This window comes from Mustelus asterias, chromosome 6 (genome assembly GCF_964213995.1).
Source record: "Mustelus asterias chromosome 6, sMusAst1.hap1.1, whole genome shotgun sequence".
Taxonomy (NCBI): Eukaryota; Metazoa; Chordata; class Chondrichthyes; order Carcharhiniformes; family Triakidae; genus Mustelus; species Mustelus asterias.
The window spans coordinates 70,317,026-70,340,588 of NC_135806.1; the positions used below are offsets into that span (position 1 = coordinate 70,317,026).

General features: G+C 42.8%; 1 protein-coding gene across 3 annotated transcripts in view; it reads right to left on the bottom strand.

Annotated features, from left to right (window-relative positions):
• vps13a (vacuolar protein sorting 13 homolog A) overlaps positions 1 to 23,563 on the bottom strand; it is a 434,277-nt gene that overhangs the window by 396,866 nt on the left and 13,848 nt on the right. For all 3 annotated transcript variants that reach the window (XM_078214517.1, XM_078214516.1, XM_078214518.1), the window contains exon 2: positions 1,047 to 1,090. In XM_078214517.1, coding sequence (XP_078070643.1) covers positions 1,047 to 1,090 — 44 coding nt within the window. The remainder of the gene's footprint in view (positions 1 to 1,046; positions 1,091 to 23,563) is intronic.

A 23,563-nucleotide genomic window follows, 5' to 3' on the forward strand; every position in this document is an offset into this window, starting at 1 on the left:
CATGTACTGAGCTTGCAGGTCCTCACTTCTCAGTTTACCTTTGTTGTTGGTGCCAATGTGTACCACGATCACTGGCTGTTCACCTTCCCTCCCTAGAATCCACTGAAGTCGCTCCATGGCATCCCAGAGCCTGGCATCAGGGAGCCATACCATCCCTGATTCATGTTTGCAGCCACAGAAGCATCCGTCTTTGCTCCCAATTGATGAATTCCCTATCATGATAGCCCTGCCATTTGGTTTCCTCCCACCCTTCTGAGCAACAGAGCCACCCATGCTGCCATGAACTTGGCTGCTGCTGCTTTCCCAAGAGGCCATTTCTCCGGCAGTATCCAAAACTGTGTATTTGTTTGAGAGGAGGATGACCACAGGGGACTGCTGCATTATCTTCTTGAATCTTTTACTGTTGCTGATAATCACCCATTCCCTTTCTGTCTGTGCAATCTGCAGAGTGACCACCTCGCTAAGCATGCTATCCACTTGCTGTGAATTGTGAATGCTCCACAGTGAATCTATCCACAACTCCAGCCCAGAAATCTGGTTAGCTAGAAGTTGCATTTAGACATCTTCTGTACACATGGTCATCACTGTCCCTAATTTTCCACATTGTGCAGGAAGAGCATATTACGCTCTTTTCACAATGCAATAACATAACTTGCTCAATGTGCAGTTTGGGTTCTGTCAGTACCACTCAGCTCCTCAGCTCATTATAGCCTTGGTGTAAACATAGACAAAATAGCCGAATTCCAGAGCTAAAGTGAGAGCGATTGCCCCTGACATCAAGTGACATTCAGCCAGTCAGGAAAACGGTCCTCCTTCACTTTATTCTGTCTTTAAAGCTCCACACTTGGTCCCCAACTACAATAAAGATTAGACTAGTTCACATTATTTTCTGACTGGCAACAAGACACCGCTCCATCAGTTCGTTTTATCCTAATTCCCTTCCATTAATGGGGAGTTAAGCTTGAACTTGGCATTGCAAAATGCCAAGTACAACAAGTAGTACAGAATATTTACTATGCAAAATCAAAATTTAAAAGGCAGCTTACCAATGCATTTTCTTTTACTTCCAGGTTATTGAGTACCACATCTCCTGTTAAGAAATAAAGAATTAAAATTTCATTATAAAATAAACTTTTCATGTTGAGGGAGGGGGAAGGGATGTTGAGAGACAATAGAGACATGTATGCATGATAAATAATCATTAACAGAGCACAGCAGAATAAGATTCAATGAATTTCTAAGTGTGAGAGCAGTATGCCACACCCCATCTACTATTTTGCTACAAAAGATGTAGCTATGAATAGGATGACCTGTTCCTTTTAAGGCACAATGTGATGGATTTTCTAGCTCTGTCATAGGAAAACTGAAGTTGAGCTTTAAACTCATTGATCTTTCAAATGCCAACTTCATGCCATTTCCAAAGTCAAAAATATCAGAACCTGTTATCTCCCTCTGCGGATAGAGCTCCCTGTGCCCAACATTTTGTGATGCTGCAATTCCCCCCCCCACCCCCCCCCCCGCCCCAACCAACAACCAATGACAAATTACTAAGATGGGTCTTATCCTGCTGCACTTGAATTTTATGGGATACATCATTTGGACTCTCTTAGAAATTTCATGCCCATGTTTAGCTTCTAAATCAATCTGGGATCTGAGTGCTCGTCTGGGTACCCCATTCGGGGTGGCTTAATTTTCAAGGTTGACTTGATGTCTGCGATGGTGACCTCGGATACCAGTTCAGCCAAGGCTTCCAGGACAGAAGACCTCCTCTCACTGACCTCTTGCTCAAAATGGGCATTGAATACGTTGAGCTCATATGCATTGAGCTCGTTGAGCAGGGGTGCATCGTTGCCGGTGATACTACATGCACCTGTTATGTCGTGCAGACCTGTGGGTGTCCATGTGGGACTCTAGCTTGGTCCGATACGATTATGTCTCTTGGCATCTTTGATGGTTCTCTGTAGATTGTATCTGGATTTCTTGCATAGGTCAGGGTCATCCGACTCGAATGGCTCAGACCTGGTCTTCAGTAAGCAGTGGTTATCTCTGTTCATCCATAGTTTCCGGTTGGGAAACACACAAATTTGCTTCTTTGGCACACAGTCTTCTACGTACTTACTAATAAAGTCTGTTACTGTAGTGGCGTACTCAGTCAGGTTGGTCACTGAGTTCTTAAATATTGACCAGTCCACTGACTCGAAGCCCCATAGGAAATCACCCAATTCCTCAGAACAACATTGCATGACTTTCAAATTCTCCCACTTCAGTTTTTGCTTGTACGCCGTGAGCAGGAGCACAGCGTTGTGGTCTGATTTGTCAAAGTGTGGACAGCGATAGAGCAGTTGGCATTTTTGATGTTTGTGTAGCAGTGGTCAGAGGATGTTTGGGCCTCTGGTGGGACAGAAGATGTATTGGTACTATCTTGATAGGACACTCTTGAGCTTTGCCTCAGCCATGATAAACAAGTCCTCAAGATGTTTCGTCTCAAGTCTATTTGTAGTGGTTTACATTTTGCCCAGCACGGTCTTCACATCTGCATGGGGTAGGATGGAAATTGCTGTCGGAATAATAAAGGTTAACTCCCATGGTAGGTAGTAGGGCAGCATTTCAATGTCGGATATTCTAGGTCTGAGGAGCAGAGACACAGTACTGTTCTATGTCTAAGCATCAAGAGGTATTGATTAGAAGGCAGACCCCACCTCCCCTAGCCTTGCCTGAGGCCGCTGCATGGTCCATTCGATGGACTGAAGCCCTGCGTTTATAGTCCGGTGAATCAGGAGTGAGCCACGTCTCCGTGAAACAGAGCACACAACAGTCTCTCACTGCTAGAGAAGACTATTCTGTATCAACAAACAGTAACTGCACGTTTGCAGCAACCAGAGTAAACTGAACTCAGAACATGTCATTATAAAAACATGCCCAGATTGCGTATTCTTCCAGTACTATGTAGTACTCCATAATGTTGGACGAAATTCTAACAGGTTTATATTAACCATCAAACTTGAATGTTAGAAGCAGCTTGTACTTCAAACAGGTTTGTATGCAATGTAGCAATTTCTGCTAACGCCTTTCTGTTTTGCATTAGTTACTGACTGAAAAGATTAGTGTACTTTCAGTAAATTGCTGAATATTCTAATAATGTTGATGAACAGTTCAAGATAAACTGCACATGGGAATCAAAACTACTGAATGGAACCTGATGTTACTCTCATCTATGTGTTCCAGCGGAGCACTCTCTGCTCACCTGTGATACACTAAAACATGCACCTCCTCAAAGAATAAAACGTTTGAAAAACTGCAAAATATCGTCACTTGGTAGTACAGAATTTGAGTGTCCCTGAACAAAGACATGTTTCAGCACTATGTAGTACAATGAGATGTGGTAGAGGATTGCAGTGACTATGGTGAAAAAAAATGTCTAATTTGTTGGACTATGATTACCCTCTGATGTTCTCAAGAGTTTGAATCATATGACCAATGGAAGAATGAAGATGTGTCTCACCCCCATCAAGAGGAACAATGTATGTTGTTGTCATTTCCTACAATAAATAAAGTCAGAAGTAGGTTGTGAGCTGGACACCCACCTAGTGTTGGATAGTTCAAGGTTAAGGCCTACTAGAGTTCTTGGATGAAATCTACAAGAAAGATTTGTCAAATGTCTTTGAGATATGGTCAAAATTTAGGGCATTGTGGAACACAAATGGTTATTCGATGGAATAACATTACATGGATTTGAACAGATTTTATAGAAGTATCATGACCCAGTATATCATGAACTTCCAGTCAATACATCTATATTTCAAAACTGGACAAAACAGACTATTAAAATGGCCATTGCAAACTGAGAGACCTTTGGCATTTGAGCTTCTCACAGTTGCAAATCTCAAGTAATCATAATCAAATATGGACCTTAACAGACATGGAGAATTCACACATTCCTTTGTTTGAGAATGGATCAATACAAAAGGATTTTAGTATTTGAAGCATCTGGACTCTGTTTTACACTGGTCTTATGATCTGGTGTAATGATATAGCAGGTGGTAATTGTCAAGCTGCCCAAATCCAAAATAGCAATGACAAAGATTTGCAATTTAGAATGAGAAGGTATTGCACAGCAGTAGGGAGCACAAATTACAAACCACTCTTGGAGATTTTAACTATTAAATTTAAACAATTATTAAAAGAAAACACACAAGGCTACACTTATATAGTTCACAGTAGTTCTACAAATATTTCCCAGAAGATTTCTTCTTGGTTAAACTCAAACATCCTTTTGGACATCAGGCCTCAGATATTCCCTATAAAATTCCAGTAATATTACCAAAAGCATCCACTGTTGCTACAGGGTCTCAGAAGGTGGCTGCTAGCTGCTTTGTTCCCAGATTTGTTTCAGCACACATGCTCTACAAGACCTCATGACAACATCCATCTATATAGCCTTTAATGTCTCTTTTAATACATAAATCTATGTATTAAAAGAGACATTAAAGTTCCCTTTCCCAGAACATACAGATATTCAGGAAGAGTCAGTAGATTGGTCAGTATTTAAAAACTCTGACCAGCCTGAACGAGTACACCACGATAGTAACTGGCTTCATTAGTAAGCGAGTACAAGACTGTGTGCCAAAGAAGCAAATCTGCGTGTTTCCCAACCGGAAACCATGGATGAACAGGGATATCCACTGCTTGCTGTAGTCTAGGTCTGAGACGTTCAAGTCAGGCGACCCTGACCTATATAGGAAAGTCAGATATGATCAAAGGAGATCCATCAAAGATGGCAAAAGACAGTACTGGACCAAGCTAGAGTCCCAGGCTAGCCACAGACCCCCACCGACTATGGCAAGGTCTGCAAGACGTACTAGGCTACAAGATGAAAGCATGTGAAATCACTGGCACGAATGCACCCCTCCCTGATGAGCTCAATGAATTCTCTGCCCGTTTTGAAGCAAGAGATCAGCGAGAGCACACCCTCCATCCTGGAAGCCTCGGGTGAACCTGTATTCAACACCACCATTGCAGATGCCAGAGCAGCCTTCTCCAAGGTCAACTCATGGAAAGTGTGGGTGGGGTACCTGGACGAGCACTCAGATCTTGCGCGGACCAGTTGGCAGGGGTATTCACAGACATCTTCAATCTCTCTTTACAACAATCTGAGGTCCCTATCTGCTTCAAGACAATGACCATCATTCCGGTACCAAAGAAAAGCCAAGCAGTGTGCCATAATGATTATCGTCTGGTGGCTTTGACATCCATCGTTATGAAGTGCTTTGAAATGTTAGTCATGGCACGAATCAATTCTGGCCTCCCAGATTGCCTGGATCCACTCCAGTTCGCCTACCGCCGCAACAGGTCCACAGCAGATGCCATCTCCCTGGCCCTGCACTCAACCAAGTTAACAAAGACATCTATGTATCGACTGCAGCTCAGCCTTCAACACCATTATTCCTACAAAACCCATCTCCAAACTACATGGCCTGGGTCAGCCCTTCCCTCTGCGATTGGATCCTGAACTTCCTAACCTACAGACCGCAATCAGTAAGGATAGGCAACAACAACACCTCCACGATCATCCTCAACACCGGTGCCCCATAAGGCTGTGTGCTCAGCCACTTACTATACTCCTTATACACCCATGGCTGTGTGGCCAAATTCCCCTCCAGTTTGATTTTCAAATTTGTTGATGACACCACTGTGTCAATGAGACAGAGTACAGGAAAGAGACAGAATCTGGTGAACTGGTGCGACGACAATAATCTCTCCCTCAATGTCAACACAACGAAGGAGATAGTCATCGACTTCTGGAAGCATAATGGAGCCCCTGTCTACATCAATGGGATGAAGTAGAAATGGTCAAGAGCCTCAAGTTTTTAGGTGTCCAGATCACTAACAACCTGTCCTGGTTCCCCCATGCCAACACTATAGTTAAGGAAGCCTACCAATGCCCCTACTTTCTCAGAAGACGAAGGAAATTTGTCATGTCTGCTACGACTCTCACCAACCTTTACAGATGCACCATAAAAAGCATTTTTTGAGGTTGTATCATAGCTTGGTATGGCTCCTGCTCTATCCAAGATTGCAAGAAACTACAAACGGTCGTCCATCACTCAAACCAGCCTCCCACCTATTGACACGGTCTAGACTTCCTGCTGCCTCGGAAAAGCAGCCAGCATAATTAACGACACCATGCACCCCAGACATACTCTCTTTCACCTTCTTCCATCAGGAAAAAGGTACAGAAGTGTGAGGACACGTACCAACCGACTCAAGAACAGCTTCTTCCCTGCTGCCATCAGACTTTTGAATGGACCTACATCGTATTAAGTTGATCTTTCTCTTCAGCCTAGCTATGACTATAACACTACATTCTGTACCCTCTCCTTTCCTTCTCTATGAGCGGTATGCTTTGTCTGTATAGCAGGCAAAAAACACTTTTCACTGTGTACCAATACATGTGACAATAAATCAAATCAAGATGTGTTACATTTAATGGTCATTACTTTTGGGTAAAAATAAACATTATACTTTGCTTTATTCAGATACAATTGTACATTTTTCTTTTGAAATACAATGGTTAAATTTCGAGTCACCTCCCTTATGTTCCTAATGCAAATTTCCTTAGTCCTTCTCATCACCACCCATTACACAAAAACCTGTTTCATAGTTTATCACAATGATATTGGGATAATATTGAAAAACATGGGCAGGATTTTCTGGCCTCGCTCGCCCCGAAACCGGGAAATCCCACCTCAGGTCAACGGACCTTTCCGTGGTCCATTCCTCACCTGGTCCGATTCTTACGGCAGGCGGGGTGATAATTTTGTCACACTTCTATCCTAACAGAAAAGTGAAATGTCAGAATTCTAAAAGACAATTTGATTTTCTCAACCATTTCGCACTACATACTATACTCATCTATATACACTAGATTGTTACACTATAAGATGCATGGATTAACACGACAACAGACACAAGTCTGTTGCATTGGAGCTCATTTCAGTCCATTTCCCAGGTTCAAATGTCCAATCTTATTTTAAAACTCTTAAATTCATTAGATTTTCTAACGTCCAGCCACATGTATAATCTGTAAATTAAACAGGTGCAATAATAAATTCTATCTGAACAGTGTGGCATTTCAGTTTCAAAATTTTTCTAGAATTTCAAAGAATTGTGGTCTGTGAAAACAATTGCTTGCAACATAAACTTAAATGTTGCAACACTAGCACCAGACTTAAAGTTTTTCTTTTGAGATTCAGCTTCCGTGAAAAATATCCCATCGGCTTTTAATTCCTACAACATCTTCTTGTGCTGTATTGTTACCAAAATCCACATTTTCTCATATCAATATCCAATTAGTAGTAAACATAGCCAAGTTTACCACCAATTAGCTTCTTGCAGTTGATCCAAGTTATTTTAGATGTTGTAAATGATCCTCCTGTGTTTGACTGAAAACCCAGTAAGACGTTTAACAACACCAGGTTAAAATCCAACAGGTTTATTTGGTAGCAAAAGCCACACAAGCTTTCGGAGCTGCAAGCCCCTTCTTCAGGTGAGTGGGAATTCTGTTCACAAGCAGGGCATATAAAGACACAAACTCAATTTACATGAATAATGGTTGGAATGCGAATACTTACAGCTAATCAAGTCTTTAAGATACAAACAATGTGAGTGGAGAGAGCATCAAGACAGGCTAAAGAGATGTGTATTGTCTCCAGACAGGACAGCCAGTGAGACTCTGCAGGTCCAGGCAAGCTGTGGGGATTACAGATAGTGTGACATGAACCCAATATCCCGGTTGAGGCCATCCTCATGTGTGCGGAACTTGGCTATCAGTTTCTGCTCAGCGACTCTGCGCTGTCGTGTGTCGTGAAGGCTGCCTTGGAGAACACTTACCCGAATATCAGAGGCCGAATGCCCGTGACCTCTGAAGTGCTCCCCAACAGGAAGAGAACAGTCTTGCCTGGTGATTGTCGAGCTGTAAATATTCGCATGCCAACCATTATTCAAGTAAATTGAGTTTGTGTCTTTATATGCCCTGTTTTATATGCCCTGTTTGTGAACAGAATTCCCACTCACCTGAAGAAGGGGCTTAAGGCTCCGAAAGCTTGTGTGGATTTTGCTACCAAATAAACCTGTTGGACTTTAACCTGGCGTTGTTAAACTTTTTACTGTGTTTACCCCAGTCCGACGCCGGCATCTCCACATCATGACTGAAAACCACCAGGTAATCAGGTAGTCCTGTGGCAACTGTCAGTCTTTGCAAGGTTGCTGATGCATTCTTCATACCAAATGACAAACTGAAAAAAAGCTGTCACAAAAACAAATTTCTCTCTCAAACAACAAAGAACAAAGAACAGTACAGCACAGGAAACAGGCCCTTCGGCCCTTCAAGCCTGTGCCGCTCCTTGGTCCAATTAGACCAATCGTTTGTATCCCTCCATTCCCAGGCTGCTCATGTGACTATCCAGTTAAGTCTTAAACGATGTCAGCGTGCCTGCCTCCACCACCCTACTTGGCAGCGCATTCCAGGCCCCCACCACCCTCTGTGTAAAAAACATCCCTCTGATATCCGAGTTATACTTCGCCCCTCTCACCTTGAGCCCGTGACCCCTCGTGATCGTCACCTCCGACCTGGGAAAAAGCTCCCACCGTTCACCCTATCTATACCCATCATAATTTTGTACACCTCTATTAGATCTCCCCTCATTCTCCGTCTTTCCAGGGAGAACAACCTCAGTTTACCCAATCTCTCCTCATAGCTAAGACCCTCCATACCAGGCAACATCCTGGTAAACCTTCTCTGCACTCTCTCTAACGCCTCCACGTCCTTCTGGTAGTGCGGCGACCAGAACTGGACGCAGTACTCCAAATGTGGCCTAACCAGCGTTCTATACAGCTGCATCATCAGACTCCAGCTTTTATACTCTATACCCCGTCCTATAAAGGCAAGCATACCATATGCCTTCTTCACCACCTTCTCCACCTGTGTTGCCACCTTCAAGGATCTGTGGACTTGCACACCTAGGTCCCTCTGTGTTTCTATACTCCTGATGACTCTGCCATTTATTGTATAACTCCTCCCTACATTATTTCTTCCAAAATGCATCACTTCGCATTTATCCAGATTAAATTCCATCTGCCACCTCTCCGCCCAATCTTCCAGCCTATCTATATCCTGCTGTATTGCCCGACAATGCTCTTCGCTATCCGCAAGTCCAGCCATCTTCGTGTCATCCGCAAACTTGCTCATTATACCAGTTACACCTTCTTCCAAATCATTTATATATATCACAAATAGCAGAGGCCCCAGCACAGAGCCCTGCGGAACACCACTGGTCACAGACCTCCAGCCGGAAAAAGACCCTTCAACCACTACCCTCTGTCTCCTATGGCCAAGCCAGTTCTCCACCCATCTAGCCACTTCTCCTTGTATCCCATGAGCCTTAACCTTCTTAACCAACCTGCCATGTGGGACTTTGTCAAATGCCTTACTGAAATCCATATAGACGACATCCACGGTCCTTCCTTCATCAACCGTTTTTGTCACTTCCTCAAAAAGCTCCACCAAATTTGTAAGGCACGACCTCCCTCTTACAAAACCATGCTGTCTGTCACTAATGAGATTGTTCCGTTCTAAATGCACATACATCCTGTCTCTAAGAATCCTCTCCAACAACTTCCCTACCACAGACATCAAGCTCACCGGCCTATAATTTCCTGGGTTATCCCTGCTACCCTTCTTAAACAACGGGACCACATTCGCTATCCTCCATCCTTTATAACTAACAACCTTACCATAAGGATGTTATATAAAAAGGTGTAATTTTAAAATTGCATTAATAAATGCATTTACATCGTTTTACTCAAACATTACAATAAGAAGTTATATTAAAACAGATGAAACTCAATAACTATCTCGTCCTTTCCAATGAGTGTATTTGTCAAAATCCTCTCAGCAAGTCAATTTTTGTATTGTCCCACTTTCATGATAGTCTTCCAAACATGGAATAGAATAGGAATCTGCTTTTGTCACTGAGTTCACTTTTCGATAAGCAAAAATGTTCCATCCGGTTTCGGTACCACTTTTCAATAAGTGACATGTTCCATCTGGTTTCAGTACCATCACGATGGCTGGAATTTTACTGCCCCGCCCGCCACGGGAATCAAAGCTGGCAGGGCAGAAAATGGGAAGGTCCATTCACCTCAGGCAGGACAAGCCCAATAGGTGAACTCCAGTTACTGTCACTGGACTCTTATGTTATTCTGAAGCATTTTTTTTGTACTTGTGCTACTGTTACAGGATTTGACCTAATAGACATTGCCTTATTGAAACTGAACCTCCACATCTACATCATGCATAACCAAATTTGCTTGTCCCAGCTTATTCCCACAAATAGTCTTCTGTGACTGCAATAGCTCTTTCAAATCATGCTGATACATTTTTGGAAGGTAACTCAATATTACATTTACATTCTTAAGCGCTTTTTCATTGTCCAATTTCATTCAAGGAAAGTCAATTGCAGAATCTTCCAGTTTTACCTCCCTTTTTCTTAACCACCACAACTATTACTTCCTTATCTTTCCTGACAAAGTACTTTTGAAGCATATTTACATGGCACGCCCTCTGGTTCCTTCTTTTATCTGGAGTAATTATCAAGTAATTTGCTTCACTTAGTTTCTTCGCAATTGGCTAGTGCCTTTAATGGTTCATCAAACACTGGCAACAAGATTAACATCTCATCCCCAGCACAGAATTGAGCTTTTGCCTTATCTCCACCTGCCTTCATCCTGAGCTAACTCACATACTCTGCTCAACCTTTCTCTGAATTTTGTCAGATAATCCAGAAGAGTAGTTCAATTTTGAATAATTTCTTCTTGCATTAGTTTGATTGAATAGTCCTTTCACTTCATGGCCATAGACTAACTGAAAAGGACTAAACCCTGTCAAGTTAATGGGGGAATCCCAAATAACAATAAGCAAATAACAAGAATGGAATTCCTCTATTTCAGTCTGGTAGGTAGTCTTTAAATTGATGCCATCTCTCTAAAGTAGCTTGCGATTCAGGATGGTAACTAACAACTTAAACTGCTTTATCCCTAGGCTGTGCTGTTCATGACTTTCCATAGACAGCTAAGACATGAAATTTGACCCTTGATCCAACTACATTTCTTTTGGTAAATTATATCTTGCGAAGAATTCGGTTTTTACAATCCTCTTTGCTGCGATATTTCCTAAGATATCAGTTACGGGAATCTAGCAGACAAATCTATGATTGTCAGCAAGTACTGATTTCCTCTTTTTGAGGAAAGTGAAAAAAATGATTTTGTGTCACACTGGACAAAAGCATTGAAACACAATGGGCCGAACTTTCCCCCAAAAATTAGAGTGTCATAATGGTGAGGAAGCAGGCATCCTCCATGCCAGTCTTTTTGGCAAGCTCTACACTGCAATCTTCCGACAACGTCACTTTTCTTGACAGTTGAGAAAAAGAGCCGGTGAAATTAGTTTCAGGGCATTTGGGTGCCATTCCGCAAGGTGCTCAGATCTTGCAGTGAGATCTCCCCCACCCAAGCCTTCAATCCATTCCCCGCCCCCCCAAATCAGCGGCATTGTCACCTCCTCCCCCCCACCCCAATAGCTTGCCAGCATCAGGGCATCAGTGCCCTCCAGATGGGTCCTCTGACAAACCCCCGACATGCTCCCACTATCATCATGATCCCCTCCGCATCCATGACCTCCCTATCAGAGTGCATAGTCCATCCATCACAGACCCACCCCCTTGGCACTTCTCTTAGCACGCTTATGCTGCCCAACTGGCACTGCCCAGTCATACTGCCAACCACAATGGTCTCTAATTCCCCCACCTCCACCCCCCCTGCCCCACCATGTCACCATGTCAGTATTCACGGGGAGTATTCACGGAAAAAAAAGTCAGTATTCAAGGGGGAGGTGCCAGATGATTGGAGGGTGGCTCATGTTGTTCCGTTGTTTAAAAAAGGTTCCAAAAGAAATCCGGGAAATTATAGGCCAGTAAGTTTGACGTCAGTGGTGGGCAAGTTATCGGAAGGTGTGATAAGGGATAGGATCTACAAATATTTGGATAGACAGGGACTTATTAGGGAGAGTCAACATGACTTTGTGCGTGGTAGGTCATGTCTGACCAATCAATTTTCAAGGAGGTTACCAGGAAAGTGGATGAAGGGAAGGCGGTGGATGTTGTCTACCTGGATTTCAGCAAGGCCTTTGACAAGGTCTCTCATGGGAGGTTAGTTAGGAAGGTTCAGTCGCTGGGTATACATGGAGAGGTAGTAAATTGGATTAGACACTGGCTCAATGGAAGAAGCCAGAGAGCGGTTGTGGAGGATTGCTTCTCTGGGTGGAGCCCTGTGACTAGTGGTGTGCCGCAGGGATCGGTGTTAGGTCCATTGTTGTTTGTCATCTATATCAATGATCTGGATGATAATGTGGTAAATTGGATCAGCATATTTGCTGATGATACAAAGATTGGAGGTGTAGTGGACAGTGAGGAAGGTTTTCAAAGCTTACAGAGGGATTTGGACCAACTAGAAAAATGGGCTGAAAAATGGCAAATGGTATTTAACGCAGCCAAGTGTGAGATATTGCACTTTGGAAGGACAAACCAAAGTAGAACGTACAGGGTAAATGGTAGGACTTTGAAGAGTGGAGTTGAACAGAGGGATCTGGAAATACAGGTACAGAATTCCCTAAAAGTGATGTCACAGGTGGATAGGGTCGTAAAGAGTGCCTTTGGTACATTGGCCTTTATAAATCGGAGTATCGAGTATAAAAGTTGGAGTGTTATGGTAAGGCTATACAAGGCATTGGTGAGGCCGAATTTGGAGTATTGTGTACAGTTTTGGTCACCTAGTTACAGGAGGGATGTAAATAAGGTTGAAAGAGTGCAGAGAAGGTTCACAAGGATGTTGCTGGGACTTGAGGAGCTGAGTTACAGAGAGAGATTGAATAGGTTGGGACTTTATTCCCTGGAGCGTAGAAGAATGAGGGGAGATTTGATAGAGGTGTATAAGATTTTGATGGGTATAGATAGAATGAATGCAAGCAGGCTTTTTCCACCGAGGCTAGGGGAAAAAAAAACCAGATGGGCATGGGTTAAGGGTGAAAGGAGAAAAGTTTAAAGGGAATATTAGGAGGGGCTTCTTCACGCAGAGAGTGGTGGGAGTGTGGAATGAGCTGCCGGATAAAGTGGTAAATGCGGGGTCACTTTTAAAATTTAAGAAAAACTTGAACGGGTTCATGGATGAGGGGGGTGTGGAGGGATATGGTCCAAGTGCAGGTCAGTGGGACTAGGCAAAAAATGGTTCGGCACAGACAAGAAGGGCCAAAAGGCCTGTTTCTGCGCTGTAATTTTCTATGGTTCTATGGTTCATGGTGCCTGGTCTTCACTGGTAGTGATTTGCACTGGTATGTTATCTCTCTGGTGTGGTGGGAAGCATCCAGGAGGGGGAAAGCAGCCATGCTGGACTCACTAATGATTGAGATCCAGGCGCTCTAATGCTAAGGGCGCAAAACCGTGTTCACCAGTGAACAGAGCTGGGGAGGTAACAATCCAATTTGTGCCTGGCACTAATCGGATTTTTGGCATCTCACACTGCGTTCCCAGTTCGCCACACTGATCGACAGATGTGGCGAGGTGGTAAGATTGCGCCCAATTTGTCTAAGACAGGTGCAAATGAATCCCATCAGCCATCCATTGTATTATGATAGTTTCATTCATCCAAATCCGGCCTGGTAAATCTCAAGGCATCAAGCGGCAATGCAGGATGATTGGAATCAATATAGGCACCATCAATTTGTTTGGAAAAGGGCATTAGAATATGTGGAAGTCAAGTCATATGAGGAGAAAACCATTTTCGCAAAATCAGCAAGAAGCTTCTTGCAGACTGAGTTCCAGGCAGGAAACTATAAACTAGCCACATTCAAGCAGTCATAGTAAGTAGTCTCACAACACCAGATTAAAGTCCAACAGGTTTATTTGGTAGCATGAGCTTTCGGAACACTGCCCCTTCATCAGATGATCAGGCACTCGCCTGATGAAGGGGCAGTGCTTTGAAAGCTCGTGTTACCAAATAAACCTATTGGACTTTAATCTGGTGTTGCGAGACTACTTACTGTGCCTATCCCAGTCCAACGCCAGCAACTCCACATCGAGCAGTCATGGTAATACACCACAATACTTTGAAAGTAGCAGATTTTGAGGGACTAACTCTATAACTTGTTTTGACTTATTAGCTTATCACAGATCCAACCTCCTGGAAATTAGACTGCTAGAAATATTATACTAAGAATCCTTGGCTTTATCATACCTTCACTTCAATTAAAGCATCAACTTCATCCAAGAAGCTAGAGGAATACCCCAAAAAAGACAAATAATTTTAAGCTATAACAATATATATATTACCTTCATCTATATCTTTGTGAGTCAAGTGTGAAAAGCATTACATTAAATTCAGGGTAAGTGTTTGGTAATAACCTTGTATTTACTTCACAAAAAAGCTTACCACTGGAATTATTTAGTTGGGACTCTCACTCCAAGAGTCAGAAAACAATTATCTCTTGCATGCAACAGACTGAAAAGTAAATGCACAAATTCTATCCATGACAAGGTTGGCAAGATTCATAATGTGGGGGCTTGTGTCAAAATTGGAAGAGTTGTCGCTTAGATTGCCCGACAGTCATACTTATGGAATAAAGTCTGTGACACCACCATTACCATTCTAGAGCATATCCTGTCCCACCAACAGGACAGACCCATTAAAGGTGCAAGCACAGTGGAATACAAGAGGGAGAAAGTTGCCCTTATAGTCCTCAACACAGACTTCAGACCCCATGAAGTCTCATGTTATCAGGTCAAACATGGCCAATTACCACCCAGCATTCTCCCTCAGCTGATGTATAGGTACTCCTGCATGTTGAGGACAAACTGGAAGCATTGAGGATAGCAACTAGCAAGGGCAGAGAATGTACTCTGATTGGAGGATTTCAATGTCCATCAACAAAAATGGCTTGGTAGCACTGCTACTGACCAAGTCCTGAAGGACATACCTGCCAGACAAGGCCTCCAGTGAATAAGGAAACCACTAAGAGGGAAAGATATACTTGACCCCGTCCTTACCAATCTACCTTTTGCAAATGCATCTGCCATGACAACATTCATAGGAGTAACCACCACACAGCCCTTGTGGAAATAAAAGGCCCATCGTCTGATGGAGGATACCCATCCATCATGGCACTGCCACCAGGCTGGATGGGATACATTTAGTACAAATCTAGCAGCTGAGACCACTGTGGGCCATCAGCAACAGATCAGCATCTCCTTTATTCCGTCATTACCATCAAGCCAAGGGAACAATCGAATTCAATAGCTGCAGGAAACAATGCCAGGAGCAGCACTTGACATCCCTAAAAACCAGGTGACACCTGGTGAAGCCAACACACATGCATGTCAAACAGCAGCAGTATGAAATAGACATAGCCAAACAATCCCACAACCAACAGATCAGAGTAAAGCTCTGTAGATTTGCCACATCTATTTATGAACAGTGGGGAACAATTAAATAACAGGAGGAGGAGGCTCCATGAGTATCACCTCAATAATGGGAGAAGATCAGTACATCAGTGCAAAACAAAGTTAAAGAATCTACAACAATCTTTAGCCAGATGTGCTGAGTGGATAATTCATCTCCGCCTCTTCCGGAGATCCCCAGCATCATAGATGCCAGTCTTCAGCCAATTCAATTCATTCCATACAGTATCAAGAAACGGCTGATAACATTGAATACTGCAAAGGCTATGGGTTCTGACAACATCCCAGCAATAGTATTGAAATCTTGTGCTCCACAGCTATCCATGCCCCTAGCCAAGATGTTTAAGTACAGCTGGTAACGAATGAGGAACTTTACAAAATGGTTGGAAAATGCCTTCTTTAATTTATGCTGACTGGGGGATAGTGGTAATACTAAATTCTGCCTGGAGACAGATTAAGTTGATCAGTAACCAAAACTGTTTGAAAATTAATTAACTTTAGCAGCCAAATTACAGCTTGATCCGAATATGGAAAAATAAAATAAGTTGAACTAAAGGAGAGTGTGACTGCCCTTGGCATCAAGACAGTATTTGACTGAGTGCGGCATCAAGGAGCCCCAGCAAAACTGAAGCCATGTGGATCAGGGGAAAGCTCCCCACTGGCTGGAGACATACCTAGCACAATGGAAAGTGGTTGTAGTTGGCAGAGGCCAATCATCTCATCCACAGCACATTACTGTGGGAATTCCTCAATGCAACATCCTAAGACCAACCAACTTCCAAGTGCTTCATCAATGACCTTCCCGTCATAAGATCAGAAGAAGGGATATTTGCACAATGGTCAGCACTATTCACCATTCTTCAAATATTGAAGCGGTCCATGTTCATATGCAGAAACATCTGGATAAATGGCAAGTGCCGTTCACGCTTGGCAATTACCCTTAAATCAAAAGAGAACCCAACCATCTCCCCTTAACATTCAATGGCATTACCATCACCAAATCCCCCACTATAAACAACATGGGAGTTTACCATTGGTCAGAAACTGAACTAAACTCACCCTGTAAGTACTGTAACTACCCTGTCACTGCCTTGATGCCAGGGGCAGCCGCTCTCTTCTCTAGTTCAACTTTTATTTTTCCATATTTGGATCAAGCTGTATTCTAGCTGTTAAACCTATTAGTTAATTTTCAAACAGTTTTGGTCAAAGACTGGGAATCCCAAGGCGAGTAACTCATCTCCTGACTCCTCAAAGCCTGAGTAGCATCTCCAAAGTACAAGTCAGAGGTGTGATGAAATACTCTCCACTTGCCTGAATGAGTACAACTGCAATAACACTTAGGAAGTTTCACCAACCAGGACAAAGAAGTCGGTTTGATCAGCACACCATCCACCATACAAGATGCATTGCAGTGATTCACTAAGCCTCATTCAACACACATTCCAAACCTGTGACCTCTACCACCTAGAAGGCCAAAGACAGCAAATGCACAGGAACAGCACTGCCAGCAGGTTCCCCTTGAAGCCACACAAAATGCTGAACTATTATTGCTCCTTTGTTGCTGAATCAAAATCTTGGAACTCACTTCCTAACATTGTGGGAGTACCCACACAAGATGGGCCCACAGTGGTTCAAAGAGGGTGACTCATCAACACCTTCTCAAGAACAATTGGAGATGTTTCGTAAACGCCGGCCTTGCCAGCAATGCCCATTCCCATGAAAATAAAATATATATAAATGTTTTTAATATTGCTGTACCCCAATAAAGGAACAAACTGCAACTGTGATCATTTGGTGAGGAGGTACATGTTTGTAGCATTACCTTTTAAAATAAATGCCTATAGAAGTGCATAAAGAGTGATAAACAGTGTAAATCTAAAAATCTTTTTGGAAATCCTTTTGCTGTCACTGAGACAAATTTCTGGAACTACCTACCCGACAGCTCTCTAGGACCACCTGCACAATTCACTACCATCTTCAAGATCAATCAGGGATGGATAATATTGCTGCACTTGTCAATGTCACCCACAACTGATGAATAAGTACAACATTTTAAAACTGCTACAGCTTAAAGCTAATAGCAGGACAACAACTGGAGTGGTATGGAGAGCTACAGACTGCCTCTTGCTAATATTTATCTGCGAAAGCAGACATGTAGAAAATATCTGCAAAATTCTAACTGATGGTGTCAAATGAGTACACATTAGATTATGCTTTCACAGACTTTTGTAACATTCAGTTCTATTGCAACCCTGATAAACACTGCAAAAAAGATAATCATTTTATTCACAGTTACATACAGGCCAAAGAAGATCCATCTGAATTCAAGGTTTACCAACTGGCATCCCCACTCCTCTGCTCCACTAGTAACTTCACTGCTATCTCACTATTTTGCTTAGCTACACATATTGATCACTAAATTTCAACTTGCAAAACTGCTTCCTCACAGATTGGCAGAATAATACATTTGCACCCTCCCCCAAAAAAAATTCATTAAAAATGTTTTGTTTTCCTCAAAGGAACTTGCTGGGGCATACAGAATTGCTGACTTATGACTTCAACAAGACAGCCACTTAAGATTTGGAGGTGTGAATGCATCATTTGTACTTGCAGAACTACCAGGACTTGAAAATAAAATTTATCACCTTTATTTCTATTTTTTTTAATGAGTCTTATTTATAATTTTACCACAGTGTACTACTGCAATGTTCCACAGCCTAATTCTGCAGAGTAGTAATCAACCAAGAAGCTATACTGTTGGAACAGCAGAATAAGCTAGTGTTGCCTGTTCTGGTTAGACCACACCTCAAGCACCAAGTCAGAGTGTACTGTCAAAGATGTAAGGGAGGGAGACACATGAGAAACAAAGGTACATTTTAAAACCAAATCACAATTTTAGGACAAAGAAAATCCTCCTTCATCTGAAGGGCTGAATTTTCTAAACTGGTATAGAGCTTTGACAAGGAAAATGCATTTCAGTAAATTTGAGCATGGAGGTAAACACCATCCACATTCAAATTCCTCAATGTGCTTTTGTTGCACAAAGCTCTGTACAAAGAGCACAAATTGCACCCCAGTGGACTTTACATTTAGAATGCATTTCCAAAGTAGGTGAGTGGATGTCCAAATTCTATAACTGTTTAAGAAGCAGTTGGCCACTGTGGTGGAGCATGTAGGGCATTTATAGTTACATTTTCTTTTCTTGTTTGTGGGATAAGCACATCACTGGCAGAGCCAGCATTATTACCCATTCTTAACTGCCCTCAAGAAATTGGTGGTGAACCACCTTCTAGAATCACTGCAGTTTGCGTTGTGAAGATACTCCACAGCACTGTTCAGAAGGGTGTTCCAGGATTTTCACCGAGTGAAGGAATGGTGAAATATTTCCAAGTCAAGATAGCTAATGACTGACAAGGGAACTTGCATTTGCAACCCTTGTTCTACAAGGTAATAACGGTTAGACTTGGAGAACTGCTGTTGAAGGAATCTTGGAAAATTGCTGCAGCACATCTTGTAGGTGGTATACAGAGCAGTCATGGGTCATCAATGGTGGAGGGAGTAACCATTTAGGATCGTGGATAGGGGTCAATCAAGCAGGCTGTTTATCCTGGATTGTGCTAAGCATTGGTCATCAATGCCTTCCAGTAGTCGGTCAATGATTGGATGTCAATTGGTCAGGTTCAATTTGTTCTCTTTTTTGTGGACAGGTCATACCCAAGCAAATTTTCCAAATTGGCGAATGGGTGCCACTATTGTAGCTGTACTGGAGCCAACGTGGCTAGGGGAATGGCCAGTTCTGTAGCACAAGTCTTCTGAATTATTGTTTCAGTGCTATCAAGATCCATAGCTTTTATTGTATTCAGTGCATTAGGCCATTTCTTGATCTCAAATCGATCAAGAATGGCATCTGTGGTGGTGGGAACCCTGGAGAAAGCAAATATGGATCAATCAAACTGCAACCATCTTCAGCAAAAGTGCAAACACATTTTTCTTCTTTAAGATCATGGATGGACAAGTAGAAATCTGTTGCCTGCAATCCCTTGGTTATGAGGGAACTTCAGGACGTCTCGTGTTTCTGGGAAAATAATGACTGTCACAAGCTTCACCCACAAACTTGGCAATAGTACATTCACTTCACTCATCCAAGTCATTAATATATATAACTAAATATATATTATAACTATATATTATAACTAAACTGATCCCTGTGGCACTCCACTAGTTACAGGGTGCCATCCTGAAAATGCTCTTATCATAGCTCAGTCTTCTATCAGATAGCCAATCCGCTATCCATGCTAATATACTATCCCGACAGCTCTGATCTTAAGTAGCCTTTTGTGTGGTACCGTATCAAACGCTTTTTGGAAACACAAATTTTTTACATCCAATGATTCCCCTTTATCTATCCTGCTCATTACCACCTCAAAGAATTCTCATAAATTTGTCAGGCATGGTTTCCCCTTCATGAAACCATGCTGACTTAGCCTGATTATAGAATCATAGAATCCCTACAGTACAGAAGGAAGCCTTTCACCCCATCAAGTCTGCATCAACTCTCCGAAGAGCATTTACCCAGGCCTACCCATGCATTTACCATAGTTAATCCACCTAACCTACACATCTTAGGACATAAAGAGTAATTTAGCATGGCCAATCCATCTAACCTGCCCATCTTTGGACTGTGGGAGGAAACCGGAGCACTAAGGAAACACAGGCAAACACGGAAAGAATGTACAAAATCCACAGTCACCCAAGCTGCAATCAAACTCAGGTCCCTGGTGCTGTGAGGCAACAGTACTAACCACTGTGCTACTTCACTGTATTTCTAAATACTCTGCTAGTACATCCTTTTATAATGGACTCTTAACATTTTCCCAACGACTTATGTTAAGCTCATAGTTGTCTGAAGTGAAGGGTCAGTATCAGCTTGAATCCATAACTGACTTAATAATGAAGAACAGTTAGTAGCAACAGTTGTTTTTTCAGACTGATGGATTCAGCGATGTTCAAAAGGGACAGCACAAGAACTACTACTTTTTAATGATGTGTATGAATAACTTGGAATACAACAAAATTTGATGATATCAAACTTGGAGATGTGGCACAAACTGCAATGGGACAATGCTAGGCTAGCATAATGAACAGAAAAGCGGCAGAGAATATTTAATACTGGAAGCATGTGGTGATGCATTTTGGCATAAGGAATTGGGAGAAGCAATATAGTGTCACAAAATGGTAGGATGGTGTAAAATGAATATTTAAAATCACACTGCCATGTATTTTGTAAACCATTTTTGAGCAGCACCTAAGAAAAAGGAAAGAATAGGAACAGGGTATTCTTTACAACTGATACAATTAGTCAGAGTGCTGTGAGCCAGGAAGCAGTTTAGACATTGATGAGATGTTGAAGAAGCAGAGGCAAGAAAGGGATGGAGCTATCCTAAGGAAATTTGAAATGCTGAAGGCAAGCCTGTTTGTGCAAAAGAACACCTTCTTTGTTGAACCAAAGACCCAAGTACTGGTCACTTAGGCTGTATGGTGTGGTAATCACTAGCTAGATTTGACCAATAGGTTTAGGGTTGTTGTTTGGGAAAACAGGAATCGCAGCAGATTTTTAGCTGCATGGAAAAAATATACTTTTGGGCTTTCCCTTAGTTTGCAAAAGCATAAGATAGTTCTTTGCAATGTTTTATTATCTTTCTTTCATTTTAAAAAATACTTCTCATTTGTTTGTTCAATGAAAGAGAGGTCTGAGTTCTCACTGTTTCTGCAAACATTTCTCGCTAACATCCAAAACAATACACCATATGAAACCAGTGTTTCAGGATGGAGCGCTCAAGAACATCAGCAATACTCTTAATGGCACAGAAGAATCTGCGGGTTCACGTGTAGAGGTTTGAAGGTGGCAGGGTTTACTGAGTGTAGTTACTATCACATAAGTGATCTTGGGCTTTATAAGTACAGTAGGTCTCCATTTTCCGTTGTTCCATTTATGTCACCCTCTTTAACATTGTACAGTAAATGGGGCCAGGTGTACAACAGACAAAGAAAAATCTCACAGTGGATGGTACAAGGACAAATCAACACTGATTTAAGGGTTTGGTAATGGAATCGTAGAAATGACATGGAACACTGTCTATAACCTTGGCAGAAACAGAGGCAATAAATGATTTTAAAAGGAAAATGAATAGTGACTGAGGGAAATGAACTTACAAGACCATGGAGATGGGGCAGAGGAATTGGACTAACTGGATTGCTCCTGTGAGAACCTGATGGATGGCCGCTATGTGTTATAATGACTGTGCTTTGCTCTGCTATCATCGTTCATCGAGTGTTTGCGGGGCGGTGGTGGAGGTGGTGTCTCAGCTCACCAGGAAGCTGGCTGTGTGAACTTAAGTGTATTTATTAGTGTCACAAATAGGCTTATATTAATACTGCAATGAAGTTACTGTGAAAATCCCCTAGTCGCCACACTCTGGCACCTGTTCGGGTACACCAAGAGAGAACATAGCATGGCCAATGCACCTAACCAGCACGTCTTTGAGACCGTGGAAAGCAACCAGAGCACGCGGAGGAAATCCACGCAGACACGGGAAGAACGTGCAGACTCTGCACAGTCACCCAAGCCAGGAATTGAACTCGGGTCCCTGGTGCTGTGAAATACTGGGAGGTCTGCCACTTTCCTCGTCCGAGCCTTCCCCCTCCCCCCCACCCCATCCCACCAGACATCAACTCCCCCACCCCCTCAATGATCACCACCCCCCCCAATGCAGAGTTCCCCCCCGCCAGGTTCTACCTCCGTCAGACCCTGTCTGGCCCCACCCCTTTGGCACTGTCAGGGTGCCCAGCAAGCAAAGCCATGCTGGCACTATCCAAGGAGTACTGTCCAACCCCAGACAACCTGTGGGAGGCTTCAATGGCCTCCAGTCCCACCAGCAATGCCATCACATCTGATCCCCATTGATGGGGACCATCTGAGATCCTCACTTGCGAGGACCTCAAGTAAGGTGGAAAAGTTATGTGAGCCCGGACTATTGAGTCTCGGGCTCATTAATGGCCTTGTGCCCTTTCTGGGTGCGAGGCTGATTTTGTTGGCAGAATGGGGCCAGCAAGATCAGGAGAGGCAAGAAATGAGGCATGAGCCCGATTTTTCGCCTCTTGCTCATATTTCCCACCCCGCTACTCGACCAGCGCAGCAGAGTGGAAAAATCCCACCTGACATGTTCCCACCTCATCTTTAGATATGCCTGGCACTGCTCCTGGCATGTATCTCTACACTATTGGGGGGAGGAGGGCGATATGCCAGGTCACAAGGTTACAGATCATTATAGAATACAATTTTGTTGCCTTTGAGGGCCCATAGTGCCTCATGGATGTCCAATTTTGAAATGCTAGATCTGCTTAAAATTTATCCCATTTAGTAATGGTAGTGCCTTCAGAACTAGATCACTGTGCTGCCATCACTAGTGAGTCTTGTCCCGATGTGAGGAACAGGACGAACCAAAGAATGGTGGAGAAGACTGGGACATTGGCCAAGAGACATAATTCTGCAGCTATGACCAGGACAGGCTACTGCTTAATTAAGTTATGTGGCAGCTCTCTGGCACAAATCTCAAGAGGTTAGTGAGGACAACTGAACTGAGTGTGCCTTTGTAATTGCCAGGATTATATGAATGTTTCATCGTTCAACTTTCTCACAGCAATTTGACACAAATGAGTGGCTTGCTAGGGCATTTCAGAGGGCAGTTAAAAGTCAGCCACCTTGCTGTTGTGTAGATTCATAGTTAGGCCAGAATAGAAAAGGACAGCAGACTTCCTTCCATAATGGACATTGGTGAACCAGGTGCATTTTACAACAATCCAGTACTACCACAGTCACCATAACTGACACTGGCTTGTTATTCCAGATTTAATTTACATTACCCAGCTGATTGGAGAGATTTCAACTCAAAGTCTCTCAATCATTAGTCTAGGCCTCTAGGTTATTCATGCAGTAACTC